General features: G+C 29.1%; 1 protein-coding gene across 3 annotated transcripts; it reads left to right on the plus strand.

The window, feature by feature from the left end:
• Positions 1–57: 57 nt before the first annotated feature.
• On the plus strand, positions 58–22,935 carry LOC130892523 (protein numb). 3 transcript variants are annotated; one of them, XM_057797973.1, is made up of 5 exons: positions 58–311; positions 15,018–15,251; positions 15,310–15,581; positions 15,654–15,887; positions 17,724–22,935. In XM_057797973.1, exons 2-5 carry the CDS (start codon positions 15,045–15,047, stop codon positions 18,382–18,384), a joined length of 1,374 nt encoding a protein of 457 aa, XP_057653956.1. In that variant the 5' UTR covers positions 58–311; positions 15,018–15,044; the 3' UTR covers positions 18,385–22,935. The 3 variants fall into 3 exon arrangements, with proteins under 3 accessions (XP_057653956.1, XP_057653957.1, XP_057653954.1); XM_057797974.1 differs by lacking the exon at positions 58–311 and adding an exon at positions 627–822; XM_057797971.1 differs by lacking the exon at positions 58–311 and adding an exon at positions 4,967–5,648.
• The last annotated feature ends 937 nt before the right edge of the window (positions 22,936–23,872 follow it).

The following is a 23,872-nucleotide window of genomic DNA, read 5'->3' on the forward strand; positions in this document are numbered from 1 at the left end:
TCCTCCATTGTACTTGTGTAGCCAGATAAGATCATCTCTTACTAATTGGTGGGATATTCTCAAAATGGGGAAAATCTTGAGTGAAAATATTCGATATCTAGTTCACATTAAATCGCGGTTGCGGAAATCCTTTTAATCGTAAATTTCAGTATTCTTAGTAAAGAAATTAATAATCAGTATTTCTAAATATTATTTATACAATCAGTATTATGCGAGTTTCTAAAAAACGTCGATTAAAGTGTGTGTCCGATCTTTAAAATGCCTTATCATCCTCAAATGTTATGACATTTATACAGTCTTGCGAAATTTAGGTAAGCTAAAATACAGGTGTTTATGATTTTGATATTTGTCAATCAAATATTATTATATAGGGTTATCTAGAACGATTATCATTTATGAAAGGTGAGGCTATTTAGACGGAAGTTGAGAAATTCGAAAACGGTGATGTACGAATATTCTTTGTTATTAAACTATTGTAAAAGTTTGTTATGAGAACAAGGCCACGTACAATATGCGAAACAACACCTTCTATAAAACGCCCAAACAACAATATTATAAAGAAATACCAACTATTGATATTTATTTCTTAGTATCGAATCGTTTTGCCTGCCGGGAAGTAGACGAGTCTGACGTAATGACAGATAGGGCTTGTTTTAAATGATCATTGTATTGATTAGAAAGTAGCGTCGTCTCTGTCTGACTCGAAGGGTTACTGAAAGGGGTGACTCCCATCCACGTGGTTTTATGTGGCGTATGGATTTTGATAAAATCGTATTATGTGATAAAAGTGATTGCTAAATGGAATAATAATTCATTTACAAGGTAGGACTATTTTTTTGATGTTCATAATACTATTTTTTATTAAAGTGAGATTGTTTAGCCACGTTAGCGAATTTTTTATTTCATATAAACATTGCGTCAACAATTACAAATACACGACATACTGGGTCATTACCGAAATAGGTAAGCTATTTTGGTAAGGTTTCTAATAGTTTTAGAGAAATTGTTCTGATTTGTATTATTAGAAAATGTCCATTAATTATATAGAGTGTCTCTTTTATAATATTAATACGATATACGGGGTCATTCCCGAAATAAGTAACCTTTTTAGGAGAGATTTCTAATAGTTCATTTCCAGAGAAATTGTTTTAATTTTTTTTATTGGAAAATTCTCATTAATTATACAGAGTGTCTCATCTATAATATTAATACGATATACGGGGTAACTTCCGAAATAAGTAACATTTTTAGGAGAGATTTCTAATAGTTAATTTCCAGAAAAATTGTTTCAATTTGTATTATTGGAAAATTCTCATTAATTATACAGAGTGTCTCGTTCATAATTTTAAATACGTTATACAGGGTCATTACCGAAATAGTTTATATATTTAGGAAAGATCTCTAATAGTTCATTTCCAGACAAATTGTTTCAATTTGTATTATTGGAAAATTCTCATTAATTATACAGAGTGTCTCGTTCATAATTTTAAATACGTTATTTAGGGTCATTCCCGAAATAGTTTATATATTTAGGAAAGATTTCTAATAGTTCATTTCCAGACAAATTGTTTCAATTTGTATTATTGGAAAATTCTCCTTAATTATACAGAGTGTCTCTTCTATAATATTAATACGATATACGGGGTAATTTCCGAAATAAGTAACCTTTTTAGGAGAGATTTCTAATAGTTCATTTCCAGAGAAATTGTTTTAATTTTTTTTATTGGAAAATTCTCATTAATTATACAGAGTGTCTCATCTATAATATTAATACGATATACGGGGTAACTTCCGAAATAAGTAACATTTTTAGGAGAGATTTCTAATAGTTCATTTTCAGAAAATTTGTTTCAATTTGTATTATTGGAAAATTCTCCTTAATTATACAGAGTGTCTCTTCTATAATATTAATACGATATACGGGGTAATTTCCGAAATAAGTAACCTTTTTAGGAGAGATTTCTAATAGTTCATTTCCAGAAAAATTGTTTTAATTTGTATTATTAGAAAATGTCCATTAATTATACAGAGTGTCCCTTTTATAATATTAAATACGTTATACGGGGTCATTCCCGAAATAGTTAATATATTTAGGAAAGATTTCTAATAGTTCCAGATAAATTATTTTAATTTGTATTATTTTATTAATTATACAGCGTGTCTCTTCTATAAATTTAAATAAATGATATAATTAGTTTATTTTTTAATAAATATCAATAAAAAAACATTGGGTTCCATAAAAGATGTACTGCAACGGCATTTATACAGGGAAATGTCGTGATAAGAATGGGATATAGAGTATAGTGGTTAAAAAAAATATGGGTCACTCGGTACAATTGATATATCGCAATACTAAATGCTTGGGAGGTAATTATTGAACAAATAAAACGTTATGTATATATTCAAGGTTTTAATTGAATAAAAAAATATTCATAAATCGACAAACATATGAAACAAGGCGAGATTGTGAAATTATAAACATATTTTCACAACATGGCGCGTGATATAATGAGAAATTACTTTAATTCTATGTACAACGTGTATTATTATGAGCAGAGTTCCATACTGGGTGAATAAATAACAGCTTCGTTACAATCCTGTTGTTTGATCGTTTAAACTTCCAGTATTGCTTCAGGAATTCAATTACATAGGTACTATTTTAAATGTTATAACCCACTAGAGTGTTATAATTTTTATACAAACCTCGTATATACGGTAAAAACTGGTGATAACTCTCGGTACGTCCTGTATATAGTATAAATAATGACAAAGTGTGAATTTTGATGTTTTATTCGATATTATTTGCGATTAGGGAAATATTTTTAAAACTGGCAACATTGGGAAAAATAATTATGGTGAAATATAAAGAGGACGTCATGTCGATACGATTTTTCCTCCTCGTTGACGAATTAGAAAATGATTTGAATGTGAATTTGATAAAGGAATGCATTGTATTTTGAAATATATCGTAAAAATGATGACTAACGCTTTTGGTTTGGTTTTTTGGGGGAGAGTGGGGTAATTTCTTCAAACCGGATATTCTTCTTTTATTAATTATTTCGTCAGGTGAACGACCAGTGTTGGATATTTACATTGAAAACAATTTTTTGTTATTTAGACGATTTTTTACATCGTTTAGGAAGTTAATAGGGGCATATTCGAATATATAACGTCGGCCATATTATAAAAATACGTTTTCAATTTTTTATGCTTCTATTCATCAATACGATACTTGCAAATTATTTTAATTTCGATAATTTCATTATTAAATAATACGTTGTTCGTTACCCCGATCTGCCCTACGGTTTTTGTCCCCCCTCGTCAACAGGTATTGTAGTCGTTACATTTTTACCTAGTGGGGTTAGACCGTGGGATTATTTAAGAGAGTTCGCTTCCATATAAACATTTTCCCTTCGCGTCATTTTTATTTTGTAACGGACCTGCTCGATATTTCCCATCATCTACATATATGGGAGACCCCAACGGTCCTTTTCTGGACGACACAAAAGTAGGACAATGCAGTCACTTTTTTTTCTCATAAGATTTATGATAACCTCGAGAAGATTTAGTTTTCGAAACTCTTCCTATTTAATTCTAATATAGTACGCGAGATAATTTTAATTTTTTCCACTAAAGTTATGGTACACCCTGTATGCTCGTCATTTGCAATTTTTTACGTAATTAATTCAAATTCAAAGCAGTTTATTTTTTATAGGTTAGGAATCGAATGTTTGTTCTAAATCATTTTTAATTTTCAACATTTTTAGCAGTGTATTAATTCTTCATTCAATGACCTCAATGACATTTCACAGTGGTGACGTAACCTATATGATGAGATATACGAATTTGAAAAAAAAAATATCAAAATTATATATGATACGTTGAATTTTTGTTTTGTTTTTATTTGAAAAATAAAATTGGAATTCACGAAGTTGCAAAACGTTTTATAGTTTTGCTAACAAACTGGATTTTCGTATTGGAATCCTCTTGTTAAAGCGCTGTTGTCAGATTTAGTTACGAAACATCAAAATAATTTTAACAAAGTGTATATCTAGATTGGATGACATAAAATATTAGTCATTAACTAAATACGAATACGAAAAAAAAAAATAAAACGCGGGGTGGCGTGGCGTGGGGTGGAAAAATGTTTAAACATTTAAAAACATAATAAATCGTTTTGATTTTCGTTTTTTTTTATAGAAAATTCATTTAAAAGAAGTTGACATTTCGATCTAGATAGATCTTTATCAAAATATCGATTATTTTATAAGTTATCTGAATGAATATGTATTTCAATTTCATGTGATAATTTCTCAAATGTATTATTAAGGTCTTCGTAGTGTAGTGGCTAGAATACGAGGCTCACATGCGGTTGGTTCCAGGTTCAAGTCGCCTTGGATGCCATTTTTTATTTTTCTTCGTTTTTACGAGAAAAAATTATGGTAATAAAAAAAATGAAAACTTATATTGGTTTCAGGGCTTTAAACGTTCATGAAAATGCACTCATTCACCATAAAACCATATAAAATCTCCAGGTGAGATATTTCCCATATTTTTTTTTCCATAAATCCGACCTAAAAACCAAGATTTAAAAAAAAATCATCGAAATCGAATGTATTCTGATAAAATTTTCGCTAGTAGAAAAAATATAGTACGCAACTCGCGTGTAAAAGCTTTTTTCGACTCGTGTAATTGTCAATAAAACATAACATAATTAACTATTTAAAAAAATTATTTACTGTGTAACCAATTTAATTTTTTATATGTATTTTAATCTAAATACAATAATTTTATTTATTTTCTCACTATTTTTAATAATAATCTTTTAGTTATATGTTATATATAATTAAATAAAAATTTGTTATTTCGTATGAATATGAATATTCGTCTTATAATATTATGATATTTAACGCAACGTGGCAACGTGGTAATAGGTGCGTTTACCTGTGCCGACATTTTCAGAACCGATAATATAGCTCGGTGTGGGGATAACCGACATACCTTAACCGTCATTCCGGAGACCGTCCGGTGGTTTGGTTTTCGTATCTATCGGTGTAGGTCGCGTCGTGCTTCGTCGTTTATCCATCTAACTTGATTTTTCGGTTTTGTTCGACGGTTTTTCTCCTTCTATGAGTTTTTCCGCTGTTTTTCGAACACTTTTCGAGGTTAAAATCGCCGATCGAAGTTTAAACAGGGTATAAACGTGTAAAAACAATATTTATAAAAATGAAATGTGTTTTTATTTGTTAGATTATTTAGTTTTTTGTTGTTTTCAAGGCCAACTAGTTCCGAGAGGTTACGGTAATGTGTCTTTTTTTGTGAATACTTAAAGGTATTGATACGCCATCGTTTATCGTGTATCTGAATGCAACAGCATTCTTGCGAAGGCTTCAGTCGACCAGTGGAATAGTGGTAACTACTCTTAGAGAGGATTGTTTTAAATAGTTCGTTTGGTTAATAAGTTTCCTAAGCATCTGTTCGACGGACCGCATCTGCTCTCAGTGAAGGGTGTTATTTGTTAATGAACGTATGAAGTGTATAGGGTGATTCCATTTAATTTTTCGTGGATAACTACAAGAATGGGTAATCATCCTTCTAATCACGTGCCTTTGGAGAGAAATTTGAGTAAATTTGGAGATGTTAACGCGGTACGTACGTTTCTTTTAATAGTTCATTTTAATGTTATTATAATTGAAAATAAAATACGTTCCACCGTATTTACTTTTAATTGTTTCGTAACCTCGATTTGTATAAAAATGAAAGTGACGAAAAGGCAGTGGCGTTACAATTTTTTTTTTCGACACTAAGATAATAAGTACGTTTTCTCGTATTATAATTTAAATATATACAGGTACAAGTCGAAACTATTGTCCTTTTTATTAGTCATCGTAAATTTTGTTGAATTGAAGTCAATGACATTGTTAATGTTCCCACGTTAAATTCTTTGTTTAAATCACTTCATCCATTAAAAAAAAACATTAGAGGAGTTCAATGGTACAAATTTAGATTTTTATCTGGCATTTCATAATTATTTTCTATAAAATAAGTTGAAAATAATTTGTTTTACGTATACAATAATTTTTAATACGATTTGTATCGAAAATTAAAATTAAAATCAACTTTAATTTAAATAGGAAATGATATATTGATTGCTGGGGGTAATTAGACTCGATTATAGGAAATAACAACCACAAGTGACAATAAATTAATACGTTTATTGACCTACTGCTATTTCTTGTGATTGTATCTAGGCTTATATTAGATTAACAACATATTTTTGTTATTTAATTATCCATACGGTACCCCAGAGGCAGGGCCGGATTAAGTTAGCGGATTGGGAAGGCTATAGCCTCAGGTCCAAGAAGGCCCCATCATTTGGAAATCATTCTGTATTTTTTTATGTGTTGATACCACAAATCTAACGTATTGATTTTATTTTTTTAATTTTCTCGGATTTCCAAATTCCTTTATATAATATAAATCTTAATCCGGCCCTGTTCAGAGGTTCCTTTGGTCATGATTAAACCCGCAACATCAAATATAGAAAAAAACATGAAACACCAGAAATGCATTGATCTAAACCAGTTTTTGATTATAGGATTTGAATATTTGAAAGCGATTCAGATATCTTTTTTATTTCTTGTATTGTACTTAATTTTTACTAAATACAATATTGAATGATTTCAATTCTCAAAAAATAATATTTTTTGAACTGTTAGTGTACGTTATGAATAAAAATAAAGTTAAAGCGTTGTGAGTCCTGTCAAAAACATTAGACGATCGAGTGGACGATAATAGATTTAACCAGACGGTAACAGCGTTGCCAGTTCTCAATAAAAACACGAAATCGACAAGTTTATATTCGGTTTATTTGTAAATTTGTAAGTATCTATATTACCGACGTGAATCATGTCGATGGTACCCAAATTCGTATTTCGTAATAGAATAAATTATTCTGAGTCATAAATAAATGATCGTGGATATCGGAATTTCATATTTTTTCATGCATGTTTTTATTAAATTCGCTATTATAATGAATCAGAAGGTAATTTATTTTTAGTACGTTATACATAAGATGAGTCATTTATTAGGACGATTAATTAATGAAAATGAAAGAAGAAAATTTTGTTGAACTGAATTTCTATTTTATGTGAATAGCGTCTGCACATCAACCACATCGCGTCGTGAATATTAAGTCTGATGATTTCTTGTCTAGTTTATTATTAGCTATTATTTCAAGAATTCCAAACGTTTGAGATACTAAAGAAATTTCAAATCACGTGTGATTACAGGGTGGAAAACTCTTAAAGTAACAATTTTTTTCGCTGCAATAAATAATATATATACAGGGTGTTTAAAAGTTATGTATATTGAATTATTATGAACAGAATTAATAATGTTTCCATCATGTAATACAGGGGGAATAAAAACTAAATAGAAATATTGCATTGCACGTTGTTTAAAAAATTTTTTGACGTGACGTTTCAAATAGCAATCGTATGAGTACGTTCACCATTAAAAATGACAAAATTTATGATCGCATTGTCATATTTGACATATTCATATCATTATTGCGATATCTCAAAATTTAAAGCAGCAACCCTCGTACATTTGCTTACAGTTCATGCGTAGAAGTAAGAGAAAGTCACACGGGACCGCGTCAGGCGAGTAAGGTGGATGGGGCATTGCAATCACGCTATTTCAATTACGTTGGAGGGTTTGAAAGATGAAAACCGGCCTCATTTAAAAAAAATTTGCGACCTTGAACTCGTTACAATTAGTTATATAACTTTCGAAATACCATGTACAATATATTACAATCTCTCATTGTTCTATAATATATTTTTGAGTAGTTTTCAATATATTGTTGCTGTTCCTTTCCCTTACGTATGCAATCCCTTTGGCTACTGTAAACAAATCAGTATAACTGTGCCTTTTATTTTTGTTTAAAAGTGTATTATTTCGAAATGAAATATTTATATTAATTAAGTACGCGTTTTATATTATACTGTTTACATAATATTACGGTCTATTATTTAAATTATTTAAATAAAGTGGTAGATTTTATATTCGAAATAAATCCTTGATTTAATAACGTTATAAAATAATAAATCTTTGTAATAATTTTATTATTTCTGTATAATTTACGTCACAAGTCTCATGATATGTGTTAACACTAAGAGATGTCAATGATTATAATTATTATTTGATAGACCTTGAATAGATATCGATTGCTTTAAATCGATTCGGATTATGATTTTTTCGAGAAAACGTTTTGAAAAATATCAATTTTCTAAATAATCGACAAATAAATGCGATGTCGAAATTTTTGATACAGTTTGGAATACTTCGAATACGAGGGTTGTTCCAGAAGTACCAGACCTGACTTGGAGATTATTTTTGATTGGAAATGACGGAAAACAGAATTTGGTTGAAAATTGTTGAGGGGGAGAAAAAAAAAACACGAACCTCGTAATTTTTTGATCGCCTCTCGTAAATTCGACATATATTTTTTTAAGACGTTTGCAACTAATCAGAATTGAAATAAAATGAATATTAATAAAAATATTATAATGAACGTTATAATTTTATGGTCGGCAATTAATTTATGATAAAGATAAGAAACTATTATCTCAAATTTTTCGCTAATTGCAATGTCATAATATTTAATTTTGTCATTTATTTTTACATCTGCTAACATCATCTGTATACAATGTGTCCATTTAAATTCGTACTGTATGTGCTAATAAACAGATTTGGAGGTTAGGTTAGGTCTAATTGTCATTGAAATGACATTTTTTGTTTATAATGATTTCAATTAGGCGATTAATGATAATACCAAAAAATCAATTAAAAATTACGAGTCGTTAAAAAATTAATATTAATTCGTATTTTTTATTTTGATTTTTTTTTTCAAATTCTAACATGAAAAACTTTTCAAAATTCATAAAAAAAACTTTGAGGATCTATTTTGTTGAACTATTAGTCGGATCTAATATACAGGGTGTTCCGGAACTTACGTGAAAATGCTGTGACGTATTTTTTCTAAATTATACATTCGAACATTATAAATTTTCAAGAAATATTACAATTTTGTTCAGAACGGTTTCCAACGATCTAAAAATCTATTCTTTAGATTGTACAGATTGTCCCTGTAAAAGTTACGGATTGTTAACCATTGGGTATGAGCCGCCCCTGGCTTTCAGATAGTCAAGGACACTAGAAGGACATCGTAATCATCCATTGTAAATTCTGTGAAGGCATATAACTCAAAAACGAGTTGTCTTATAAGAACATTCTTTTGTATTTGAATTTTTTGCATCAATTCCGCCCTATATATTGTAAATTTCGCTTTTGCGATGTTGCCAAATTTAAAATTTCGTTATTATAAATTACCATAGTACCATTTTTTTTGTTTTTTGTATTTTATTTTTAATATAGAAATAATTAAATAAAATGATAATTTGTATCATACGTATTGGCAACGCTGTAACTTAATGTTGTCAAAAATATATTTCTTCTTCTTTTTTAACTAGATTATTATGTTTTCCACTTCTTTTTTTTCTAATTCTGTTATTTCTTCGAGGAAATTTAGTGCTTCCTCTGCCGGTAACTAAATTTTTATTTACCGGAAATAGATTTACATTTTTTTTTCGGATATTTTCAATGAAAAGGTTTATCACGAGATAACTTATATATACTGTTCATTAAGGAAGTTCTGACGTTGATCCTTGATAAACAAATTCTTGAAACTTATAAATAGTATTAATTAGGACGACCTTCGATCGAAAAAAAAAATAATATTTGAATCGTTTAATCTTGTGAGCACTGTAAACAAGTTTTATATTAAAAAACATTTAATTCTATTTAGTAAAATGAATATTTTGGTCTAATTTAGTTGAAAATCACCCTAAAAATTAAGCTTCCTTAAAAATTTTCTATTTTATATTAATATACAGGGTGGTACTTTTATAATTAATATCGTATATATAAAAATGTCTTCGATATTTATTTATATTAAATATTTTGAGACATGCTATGGTTTAGATTGAATTTCAACATGGAACAGATAATGAAATGATGGTTTTGCATCGTTGAATAAATTTGATACGTGGGCGTGTTCATTAATTAATTTTTTGTTTTGCTGCGAATATTTTCCGTTTGAAACTGGTTTTATATTTTGGGTTTGAATCAGGTTTTTCAGGTGTACGTCTGTTGCTAACTCGTCTTTGTTGTTTGTAATTTACTTTATTTATTAATAATTATCAAATATGTTATCGCTGTATTCTATAAATATGTAAAATATCGTTTTGCTTACTTATTAGATAAAAAAAATTATGAAATTTACTATTTTTACGTGTTACATAATTTTTATTTGAAAAACTTGTGACGTGTTTTTTGAATTTATGTTTAAATATTCGCAATAAAATTTGATATATATGGAGTTTTTTCAACTTAACCTCAAACATTTTCACGTATTAAAATCTTTGCTAATTTTTCAACAATCAGCAAATATTATTTTGATTGGAATGCGTTAAAAAAGATTTTTTTATACTAGAAGTCGAAAGAAACTTTTTCGTTCGTGATTTGTAGCTTTTTTGGACATAACCTCAAAAAATTTTCACGTACTGTAACCATCTCTAACTCTTATCAACAAATTTCGAATAATTTTTTTATCAAAATGACTTCAAAAAGGTATTTTTTTTACAAAATTACATCTGAACCTTCATCGTTCTTAATTTGGGACTTTTAGGACATAACCTTAAAAAAATTTTCACGTACTACAATCATTGTTTTCAATATAATGTCTTAAAAAAAGAGTTTTTTTCAAAAAATGTAGCTTGGAACCTTTTTCTGTTTGTAATTTGTAGCTTTTTTGAACATAACCTCAAAAATAATCACGTACTGTAACCATCTCTAACTCTTATCAACAAATTTCGAATAATTTTTTTATCAAAATGACTTCAAAAAGGTATTTTTTTTACAAAATTACATCTGAACCTTCATCGTTCTTAATTTGGGACTTTTAGGACATAACCTTAAAAAAATTTTCACGTACTACAATCATTGTTTTCAATATAATGTCTTAAAAAAAGAGTTTTTTTCAAAAAATGTAGCTTGGAACCTTTTTCTGTTTGTAATTTGTAGCTTTTTTGAACATAACCTCAAAAATAATCACGTACTGTAACCATCTCTAACTCTTATCAACAAATTTCGAATAATTTTTTTATCAAAATGACTTCAAAAAGGTATTTTTTTTACAAAATTACATCTGAACCTTCATCGTTCTTAATTTGGGACTTTTAGGACATAACCTTAAAAAAATTTTCACGTACTACAATCATTGTTTTCAATATAATGTCTTAAAAAAAGAGTTTTTTTCAAAAAATGTAGCTTGGAACCTTTTTCTGTTTGTAATTTGTAGCTTTTTTGAACATAACCTCAAAAATAATCACGTACTGTAACCATCTCTAACTCTTATCAACAAATTTCGAATAATTTTTTTATCAAAATGACTTCAAAAAGGTATTTTTTTTACAAAATTACATCTGAACCTTCATCGTTCTTAATTTGGGACTTTTAGGACATAACCTTAAAAAAATTTTCACGTACTACAATCATTGTTTTCAATATAATGTCTTAAAAAAAGAGTTTTTTTCAAAAAATGTAGCTTGGAACCTTTTTCTGTTTGTAATTTGTAGCTTTTTTGAACATAACCTCAAAAATAATCACGTACTGTAACCATCTCTAACTCTTATCAACAAATTTCGAATAATTTTTTTATCAAAATGACTTCAAAAAGGTATTTTTTTTACAAAATTACATCTGAACCTTCATCGTTCTTAATTTGGGACTTTTAGGACATAACCTTAAAAAAATTTTCACGTACTACAATCATTGTTTTCAATATAATGTCTTAAAAAAAGAGTTTTTTTCAAAAAATGTAGCTTGGAACCTTTTTCTGTTTGTAATTTGTAGCTTTTTTGAACATAACCTCAAAAATAATCACGTACTGTAACCATCTCTAACTCTTATCAACAAATTTCGAATAATTTTTTTATCAAAATGACTTCAAAAAGGTATTTTTTTTACAAAATTACATCTGAACCTTCATCGTTCTTAATTTGGGACTTTTAGGACATAACCTTAAAAAAATTTTCACGTACTACAATCATTGTTTTCAATATAATGTCTTAAAAAAAGAGTTTTTTTCAAAAAATGTAGCTTGGAACCTTTTTCTGTTTGTAATTTGTAGCTTTTTTGAACATAACCTCAAAAATAATCACGTACTGTAACCATCTCTAACTCTTATCAACAAATTTCGAATAATTTTTTTATCAAAATGACTTCAAAAAGGTATTTTTTTTACAAAATTACATCTGAACCTTCATCGTTCTTAATTTGGGACTTTTAGGACATAACCTTAAAAAAATTTTCACGTACTACAATCATTGTTTTCAATATAATGTCTTAAAAAAAGAGTTTTTTTCAAAAAATGTAGCTTGGAACCTTTTTCTGTTTGTAATTTGTAGCTTTTTTGAACATAACCTCAAAAATAATCACGTACTGTAACCATCTCTAACTCTTATCAACAAATTTCGAATATTTTTTTTATCAAAATGTCTTCAAAAAGGTATTTTTTTTACAAAATTACATCTGAACCTTCATCGTTCTTAATTTGGGACTTTTAGGACATAACCTTAAAAAAATTTTCACGTACTACAACCTTCTACAATTATTGTTTCCATTATAATGTGTCGAAAATAGTTTTTTTTTTTCAAAAAATGCAGCTTGAAACCTTTTTTTGTTTGTAATTTGTAGCTTTTTTGAACATAACCTCAAAAATAATCACGTACTGTAACCATCTCTAACTCTTATCAACAAATTTCGAATAATTTTTTTATCAAAATGACTTCAAAAAGGTATTTTTTTTACAAAATTACATCTGAACCTTCATCGTTCTTAATTTGGGACTTTTAGGACATAACCTTAAAAAAATTTTCACGTACTACAATCATTGTTTTCAATATAATGTCTTAAAAAAAGAGTTTTTTTCAAAAAATGTAGCTTGGAACCTTTTTCTGTTTGTAATTTGTAGCTTTTTTGAACATAACCTCAAAAATAATCACGTACTGTAACCATCTCTAACTCTTATCAACAAATTTCGAATAATTTTTTTATCAAAATGACTTCAAAAAGGTATTTTTTTTACAAAATTACATCTGAACCTTCATCGTTCTTAATTTGGGACTTTTAGGACATAACCTTAAAAAAATTTTCACGTACTACAATCATTGTTTTCAATATAATGTCTTAAAAAAAGAGTTTTTTTCAAAAAATGTAGCTTGGAACCTTTTTCTGTTTGTAATTTGTAGCTTTTTTGAACATAACCTCAAAAATAATCACGTACTGTAACCATCTCTAACTCTTATCAACAAATTTCGAATATTTTTTTTATCAAAATGTCTTCAAAAAGGTATTTTTTTTACAAAATTACATCTGAACCTTCATCGTTCTTAATTTGGGACTTTTAGGACATAACCTTAAAAAAATTTTCACGTACTACAACCTTCTACAATTATTGTTTCCATTATAATGTGTCGAAAATAGTTTTTTTTTTTCAAAAAATGCAGCTTGAAACCTTTTTTTGTTTGTAATTTGTAGCTTTTTTGAACATAACCTCAAAAATAATCACGTACTGTAACCATCTCTAACTCTTATCAACAAATTTCGAATAATTTTTTTATCAAAATGACTTCAAAAAGGTATTTTTTTTACAAAATTACATCTGAACCTTCATCGTTCTTAATTTGGGACTTTTAGGACATAACCTTAAAAAAATTTTCACGTACTACAATCATTGTTTTCAATATAATGTCTTAAAAAAAGAGTTTTTTTCAAAAAATGTAGCTTGGAACCTTTTTCTGTTTGTAATTTGTAGCTTTTTTGAACATAACCTCAAAAATAATCACGTACTGTAACCATCTCTAACTCTTATCAACAAATTTCGAATAATTTTTTTATCAAAATGACTTCAAAAAGGTATTTTTTTTACAAAATTACATCTGAACCTTCATCGTTCTTAATTTGGGACTTTTAGGACATAACCTTAAAAAAATTTTCACGTACTACAACCTTCTACAATTATTGTTTCCATTATAATGTGTCGAAAATAGTTTTTTTTTTCAAAAAATGCAGCTTGAAACCTTTTTTTGTTTGTAATTTGTAGCTTTTTTGAACATAACCTCAAAAATAATCACGTATTATAACCATCTGTAACTCTATCGAAAAATTTCGAATATTTTTTTATCAAAATGTCTTCAAAAAAGTATTTTTTTACAAAATTTAGTTTTTTTGTTCTTAATTTAGGACTTTTTGGACATAACCTTAGAAATTTTCACGTACTACAACCTTCTACAATTATTGTTTTCATTATAATGTGTCGAAAATATTTTTTTTTTTTCGAAAAATGCAGCTTGAAACCTTTTTTGTTTGTAATTTGTAGCTTTTTTGAACATAACCTTAAAAATAATCACGTATTATAACCATCTGTAACTCTATCGAAAAATTTCGAATATTTTTTTTTATCAAAATATCCTCAAAAAAGTATTTTTTTTTTCACAAAATTTCGTCTAAACCCCCTTTCTTCTTAATTTGGGACTTTTTGGACATTTTCACGTACCACAACCATTTACAATTATTTTTTACAAAGAATTTCGCTTGAGATAAAAAAACAAAAAAAATCGTTGTCGGAAAAACTTAACGTTGAACATTATACCATACGTAAATAATTTACACAAAATGTCCAATTTCTAATTTTTTTTTGTTAATTATTTTTTTATACATTGTATACACGAACAAACCTTTCATACTTTATTGATAAATAAGCGCATTGTTCCGTTTAAACTAGGTCATTCGACTGCAATTAACACCTACCCGACGATTAGTTATAGTCCGTTCATACATAAAATCACCAAGTAGAATTCTAAGTTTACCGTTAATTAATTTTGTTACAGAGGCGGAGTCTCCGCTCCCCCCGTAAAATGGACCGACTTCGAAGGTCTTTCAGGGACTCCTTCAGAAGACGGAAGGATCGTATACCTGAAAGTTCGAAACCTCACCAATGGCAAGCGGACGAAACAGCCGTTCGATCTGGCACGTGCACTTTCGCCGTTAAATATATGGGTTGTGTGGAAGTTTTCGATTCGAGGGGGATGCAAGTCTGCGAAGAAGCCCTCAAAGTTTTAAGGGTAGGTATAAATAAATATTATGGTGTGTTGTATATAGCGTATTATATCGTCGTTGTAGGGTTCCAGGAGAAGACCCGTGAGAGCGGTCTTGCACGTAAGCGGCGACGGACTTAGAGTTGTCGAAGAAGAAACCAAAGGCTTAATAGTCGATCAAACAATAGAGAAAGTTTCGTTTTGCGCACCCGATAGAAATCACGAACGAGGTTTTAGTTACATTTGCAGGGACGGTACGACGAGGAGGTGGATGTGTCATGGGTTTCTGGCTATGAGGGAGAGCGGAGAAAGACTGTCGCACGCTGTCGGATGCGCTTTTGCCGTTTGTTTGGAAAGGTTCGCATCAAATCGATAATTTTACGAAATAAATTCGTTTCCGAATGGTATTTTATAATTTTATTTTCGCAGGAAACAAAAAAGAGACAAAGAATGCGGAGTTACGATGATGTTCGATACCAAAAATAATACTTTCACTCGGAGCGGTTCGTTTAGACAACAAAGTTTAACGGAACGATTAGAAAGGGAAAGGGGGATTGACGTTGGTCCTACGAATTCGAAACCGCCGCCTCCAGTTAATCCATTCGCTATCGAACGACCCCACGCGACGCCCAGTATGTTACAGAGACAAGGCAGTTGTAGAGGGTAAGATTTACTCGTAATAATCGTCATCGTAATGGAGAACGCTTTTTAAATTTATGCAATTTGTAATATTTTTATCAGTATTATTAACGAAATTTATTTTTTAGGCATTTTTTTTTAAAGTCCAGTGATTTCTCACACTTTTTCGTCACTACAAATTTTTGACTCGTCCTCGTATAACATTGACAATTTTCTTTTTATTCTATTGACTTTTCCTTCGAATTTCCTTCTACTTTTTTAGTTAATACAAATTTTTGACTCGTCCTCGTATAACATTGACAATTTTCTTTTCGTTCCATTGACTTTTCCTTCGAATTTCCTTCTACTTTTTTGGTCAATACAAATTTTTGACTCGTCCTCGTATAACATTGACAATTTTCTTTTTATTCTATTGACTTTTCCTTCGAATTTCCTTCTACTTTTTTGGTCAATACAAATTTTTGACTCGTCCTCGTATAACATTGACAATTTTCTTTTTATTCTATTGACTTTTCCTTCGAATTTCCTTCTACTTTTTTGGTCAATACAAATTTTTGACTCGTCCTCGTATAACATTGACAATTTTCTTTTTATTCTATTGACTTTTCCTTCGAATTTCCTTCTACTTTTTTGGTCAATACAAATTTTTGACTCGTCCTCGTATAACATTGACAATTTTCTTTTTATTCTATTGACTTTTCCTTCGAATTTCCTTCTACTTTTTTCGTCAATACACATTTTTGACTCGTCCTCGTATAACATTGACAATTTTCTTTTTATTCTATTGACTTTTCCTTCGAATTTCCTTCTACTTTTTTCGTCAATACACATTTTGGACTCGTCCTCGTATAACATTGATAATTTTCTTTTTATTCTATTCACTTTTCCTTCGAATTTCCTTCTACTTTTTTAGTTAATACAAATTTTTGACTCGTCCTCGTATAACATTGATAATTTTCTTTTTATTCTATTGACTTTTCCTTCGAATTTCCTTCTACTTTTTTGGTCAATACAAATTTTTGACTCGTCCTCGTATAACATTGACAATTTTCTTTTCGTTCCATTGATTTTTCCTTCGAATTTCCTTCTACTTTTTTAGTTCATACAAATTTTTGACTCGTCCTCGTATAACATTGACAATTTTCTTTTCGTTCCATTGACTTTTCCTTCGAATTTCCTTTTACTTTTTTGGTCAATACAAATTTTTGACTCGTCCTCGTATATTATTGACAGTTTTCTTTTCATTCCATTGATTTCCACATTTATTTCTTTCACTTTTGGGTCAATTTTTTGATTATTCCCCTTGAAACATTTTTTGTCTCTTATTATCACAACACTTTTTGACTTATCCTCGTAAAGTACTGACTATTGATCTCTTCTTTTGGCCATTGACTGTCATTTCATTTCACGTTGCTCCATTTTTTGAATCGCCCTCGTAAAATATCGACCATTAGTTGACTCTTGATTGTCGTTTCACACCTTTTTGACTCATCCTCGTAATACACTGGTCATTGGTTGTACCTTTTCAGCCATTCCACTACTAATATCCACTTAATTCAAGTCACAACACCTTTTTAAATCTCCCTCGTAAAATATCGACTATCGGTTGTCTCTTTTTAGTTTCGACTGTCATTATTTCTCTAATTTGCCACCATTCTTTTTAACTCGTCCCCGTATAAGGTTAACTATAATTACGTCACTACATATTTTTGACTCGTCCTCGTATAATACTGACTCTCGGACTTTGATACATATTATTGAATCGTCCCCGTATACTAACGATCGGTTGTTTTTTATTTTTAATCTCATTTTTATTTTATTTGAACACCCCGTATATTTCTATATCCATTTTTTTTTTAGTTTCAGTACTCTGGGTGAAAGTTCTCCGTTCAAACGACAGATGTCGCTGCGCGTCAACGATCTCCCGAGTAATACCGCCCGTTTGAATTCCTACAAATCGCCGACATCTCCAACGGCGAACGGTAAACCGCAGGTATCGCCGATACCCGAAATATCACCGGGAGATTCCGTAACTGCGCTCTGCCAACAGCTGAGCCAGGGATTAAGTCAATTGACGCACAGCGGATCCGACGATTTCAATTTCAACAATCAAAGTTCCGTTAACCAGAATACGCTGAACGCGACCGCGATAAACAACAGCTACAGAACGTCTCCGAACGTTTTCGCTCCCGTCACTTTGAATTTGAGTCCTAAGAACGAGGTTAACACTACAACGAGTTCGACGTCGACGCTTCCCAAACCGGAACAATGGTTGGAAATGGTCAAGTCTTCCTCTCCTACTTTGGGGAAAATGGACGGGTCCACGCCTAGACGTACACCGTCCTTTAAGACACAATCGAGAGCGGTGTCTTTAGATACAGGATCGGACTCGTTCCAAAGTACCAAAGCGGATCCTTTCGATGCCGAATGGGCCGAACTGGCAGCTAGACAAGCGACTAACAGTACTAACCCCTTTTTGTCAACCAGTACTACTCCTAAAGCGTTTCAGATACAACTTTAGTCTTTGGATTTTTTTTTGTTACGGTGGATCTTGGAAGTATTTTCTAGATCTGTGTGTTTTGTTAAATGGTGAATTTTTTTTGTTGATTTTTACGTATATATCTTTTTTTATTTATATCGTGTCATAGAAAAAATATAGTTCGGTGAAATTATACTTAACGAAACAGTTGATTGTTCCGAAAAGTATAATTTCTACTGTATCTTTCAAAGATGTGATTCATTCCAATATCGAGGGGTACCGAAAAGGGAAATGGTATAAGGGTGGTTGGAAATTTTTGCCAGGACTAGTCTGTGCAATGTGTACATAGTGAGGGGGTGAGTTAAAACGAAATGCTTCTGGAACAGTTTTTTTTATTTGAAATTATTTGTTCAAAATTATATTTTGGTCCATTTTTCAGTTCGGTGGTTAGGAAAAAAAATTAGAAAGTCTCTACTTTATCAATTGAGGTTACATCGACATTATATTTGTGAAAATTCGTTTATTAATTGAAAAGTACTTCGAATTACAGTAGTACCACCTTTCAAACGCTAATTATTTTTTATTTAAAGATCATAATTTCGAAACTGTTACTTATTATGTTCGTAACCGTGATAAATAGGTTTAAATACTTCATTTTTTTATTGAAAAGCACCTGGTACTCCCAAAATCATAGCAGTACCACTTGACAACATATATTTTTTCATTGTAGCATCTTCAACTTCACTTTCTTAAAAGGAAATGACAAACTGTCACTTGCCAATTTTATAACAGGGATTATAGTCCATATTTTCCACTTTTTTACTTCAAAGTACCACGTTTTATCAAAATTACAGTAGTACTACTACTTAAAATTCTATTACTTCAATAAAAATTTTCATCTTTACAATTTTTATAAACAAAAGATAAACTGTTACTTACAAATTTGGTAACTGTGATAAATGGGGTCGTATACTTAATTTTTTCATTAAAAAGTACCAAGCAACCTTGAAATTACACTAGTACCACTCAACGTACTCCAATTCTTTACAAATTCCTATGAAAATGACAAAATGTCAGTCATTACGTCGGTAGCAGTGATAAATGAGATTATATAATTCGATGTTTCATTGAAAGTACCACGTATCCTTTAAATAACAGTAGTACCATATCATAAAGACTAATTATTTAATTTGCATGTGCTAATCTTAACATATCTGAAAGGAACATACGAAATTTCGTTGGCAACAATAGTGAATGAGGTTATGTACTTAATTTTTTCATTTAAAAGTACAGTTTTTCAAACTATTACACTAGTACCGCTTATCGAAGTCCTATTCTTATATTTGAAGATGAAATTTTCACAGATTTCAATGAAAATGGCAAATTGTCACTTAATATGAAAGTAAAAGTGATACACGAGTTTATATACCTCATCTTTTTCATTAATAAGTACCACGTTCTATCAGTATTATAGTAGTACCACTTTTCGAAGTACGATTTAATCATTTGAGAAGACTAATCGCTACAAATTTGGAAAAAAATGACTTTTTACATTCACTTAATTAAATACAAAATAACTTAATCCTTCAACATTCCAGTAGTACCACACCATATTGCCCAATGTTAGAGAAAAACTAATTAAGTTGGCAACAGTGCTTAATGAGGTTATGTACTCCATTTTTTCATTGAAAAGTACCACGTGATCATGAAAACTGTGATGAAAATAAATTTATTCACAAATATAAGTCGATGTATAGTGAATTCAAGTTTTTTTTGCAAGATTTAGTTTTGAATATTTTTAATGTACTTAAAAATTATTTTTTTTTGCTTGAAAGGTTGTAAATCTCAGGATACATACAACATCAAAAAATGACTTAATCTACGCTTAAACTAGATCCTTTTTTATAAAATAAATTTATAAAATTGAAAAAAAAATAACTATATTCACTCATATATAATCTCACACCTACGATTTTTTGAAAAATGCACAATTACTATACTAAGTACTTAAAACGAATTAAGTAGAGCTCTAAAAAAACCGACCCTGACCTGGTCAATTTATATAAATAGATTTTTACAGTGTGATACATTTAAAAACAAAGTAATAACATTTAAATTTTGTTTAAATAATTATTTTTTCATGGAAATTATTGTACACTAAGAAAAATACAATATCAACAAACAAATCAACACAAAAAGTACAATTTCAACGTGTGACGTCACTTGAAATACAAAATTTTACTCTTTTATTTCTTAAACCGACCCTGCACACCACAAAAAATTAATTTTTGACGAAAATTATTGTATAATAAAAAACATAGAATATCCACAAACAAATCAAGACAAAGAAGTACAATTCCAACATGTTAAATCAGTTGAATTACAAAATTTTAATTTCTCTTTTCTTAAACCGACCCTGTTCACCACAAATAATTATTTTTTTATGAAAATTATTCTACAATGAGAAAAATGCAATATTAACGAACAAATTTAAACAAAAAAATATAATTCCAACGTGTTATGTCATTTGAAATCCAAAATTTTAGACTCTTATTTCTTAAACCGACCCTGCCACACACGTGACATTTGTCTACTAACTGTAGTTTGAGCAGTGGTTAGGAGACGAAATTGATGACCGGAAAATTGAATGTGAGTTTATAGGAATGATCTTATGTGTTTTCTTATTCTCTTTGAATTTTTTTTTACTTTAACAACTTAACGAAATGATAAACACCATTCAAATTGAAAGATTTATTTTTAGAGTAACTATTCAGGAAATGTTGATATTACATTCCATTTTAAATGCATCACACTGTATTTAGTACAAGGCTGACGAAATTATATCATTGTAGCACTTCTACTTAAAAATGTACACCAGTTACTTAATTTACAATTTTTTGGTTATATCATATTTTAAAATTTTCGGTTTTATTTTCTTCTTCAGTTTTCCTATCAATGTTTGAAAAAAAAATGTTCATGCATATCTGACTTTTTTATAAATAATATATAGTGAAAGAAAAATTAACGCTGTTTATAGTATACAGGTTGTCCCAAGTTATCATAAAAAGGCAATATCTCGTTTATCTGATAAGATAATTAAAAAATGAAAAAACTTATTTTTAAAATTATCAATCCAGAATATTTGAGAGAATGTTTTTTTTAAAATTATGCATTTATAATCATTCCATTTTTTTATATTTTTATATAATAGTAATCATGTACGAAGTTTTTGAAAGAAAATTAAATTTATTCAATATATACAGGTATAGGTAATGAAACAGTAAGTTTTTCTTGAACAAATTAATAAATAAAAACAAAAATTTTCATTTTTTGTTAATTATATCCACAAAATGGCGTCTATTCTATTACCAACCCCCTGTAGATGTTATTTAACTAAAGTTTTCAAAAAGTACGAAACAAAATCTATGGATACACTTGAAAAATAAAAAGTCACTAGTATGTGTATGGTGGAAATAAATCAAAGTGAATTAGTTAGCAGTAAACTGGTAAATTATGCTACTTCATCTGATATCTGGTCTTTTTATTTCAATTTTCACCTTTTTATCTCATTGAGTTTTGTTCTACCTCATCCTCAACCTTTTTTATGGTTTCCAACCCCTCTTTATCTTTCTACTTCTCCTCTAAAGATGTCTCTGGCCTTGTATTATCAATTTTCAACTCCCTTTCTATTAAGGCCTTGTTCTACCCCATCTAATCACTTTTCCTTGGGGTTTTTAATCACTCTTTTTCTCTCCACTTCTCCTCAATAGATCGTTGTTGCTTTTTCTTCATTAATTCGACCCAGATTACCTCTGGAATTGTTTCTCCAATGTTTGATCTCTTTAGATCTTGTTCTATTCCATCCTAATCAGATTTTCTGGAGCTTCTGAAGCTTTCAGTTTCCGTTTACCCTTCCTCGTTGCTCTTTATTTATTCATTCACACTAGATGTTATTGATTAATTGCCAACAGTCAGCATCCTCTTATCTCTTTAATATTTATCATATTTTAGTTAAAAAATGCAAAAAACTAGATTTTACCTAAACCTACATTGGTACATAGGAAATTTTTTTTACCTACCAGATATTTCTTAGTTTCCTCATATAGTCAATTCCTTCTGAATTAATTCTTTGTTTTATAACAAAATAGTAATTTATACCTTGAATATATACAGGGTTAACTATTGAAAGTGGCATTAAATCTATTATTTCCATTACTTTGTATGTTATAAGGAACAAAGTTTATAATTTTGTTACTAAAATTTGTTATTAACTGTATTAGAAAAAATTGTTTTACTTTTTGGAAGATGTTTAAAAAGGATAAATATTACCATCAAAAAGCGAGAATTCGAAGTGTTACATTATAAGAGAAATTTATATTAGTTCTAGAGATTCTTTTGCAAATGTTGAAGAAATAACGAAAGCTATTTTATTGTATTTATTATGATTTATATGTATTAGAGCACGGCTATTGCTCTACATATGGCACATGTACTTATATATATATACATATTATACACACATCTGTATTATACAATTTCTTAATATTTTTTTCCTGTAATATAGTAATAAATAAGTATTGTCTGTTAGAAAAATGTAGTTTTATTTCAACTATACACAACCAAAAAGTGATTTCAAGCTATAAATTAAAAGAAACCCTGATATATACCATCAAATCCGTTAAAAATGAGTTTGTAAATGATTATTGTTATATTGAACACATTCTAATTAAGCAAACAATAGTGTTTTGATTAAAATCAATGTATATGTTAAAAAAATTGATTGAAGACTTACTTGATTTCATATACCAAGGAATTCCTAATAAACTGATAAGTATTTATCCTTTACCACATTCTTTGTTTTTGAATCCGAAAACTCGCGACACAGTTTTGTTTGTAATATTTTCCAAAACACTCACATAGAATGATTGGTATTCACTTTTGATTAAAAAACTTACTTTAACCTCACAATGATTAATTGAAATAAACGCTATAATTCTCACGTGAAAATTAATATTTTTTTGCACTAATACATACATTTAAAGCTCGATATTAAACCTTTTATATTTCACATTCAATATATATCATGTTTAGGATTAATTTCACTTTGAGTGGAATCTAATTTAATTAACTAACGTATTAAGAGAAAAGAAAGTTTAAAAATTTTAATATGGCGTTATTTACCGTACCACTACTTCTAAAACAATTGAACTCGCTAAGGATAGAACTATGTATCGAATATAAAATAAACAAAGACACTCTAGTATTTTACAGGACTCTACTATACCTTTTTAGTCAAATCCGCAACTGTTAATATCATATAATTAATTATATTTAAATAAATAAAACTTCGATGGAATTGTTTAAAAAAAAATTACAATTTTTAGTTGTTTAATAATAATATAAACTCAATTATAAAATTATATACGTATTAATAATCTTATAATAGTTGTTAATTTGACTAGTTAACTATATACGAAAACTAGCGATTGCTTTTGAATTCAAAATGTCCGTCGTGTTTAAAAACCACCGT

This window comes from Diorhabda carinulata, chromosome 4, assembly GCF_026250575.1.
Source record: "Diorhabda carinulata isolate Delta chromosome 4, icDioCari1.1, whole genome shotgun sequence".
Lineage (NCBI taxonomy): Eukaryota > Metazoa > Arthropoda > Insecta > Coleoptera > Chrysomelidae > Diorhabda > Diorhabda carinulata.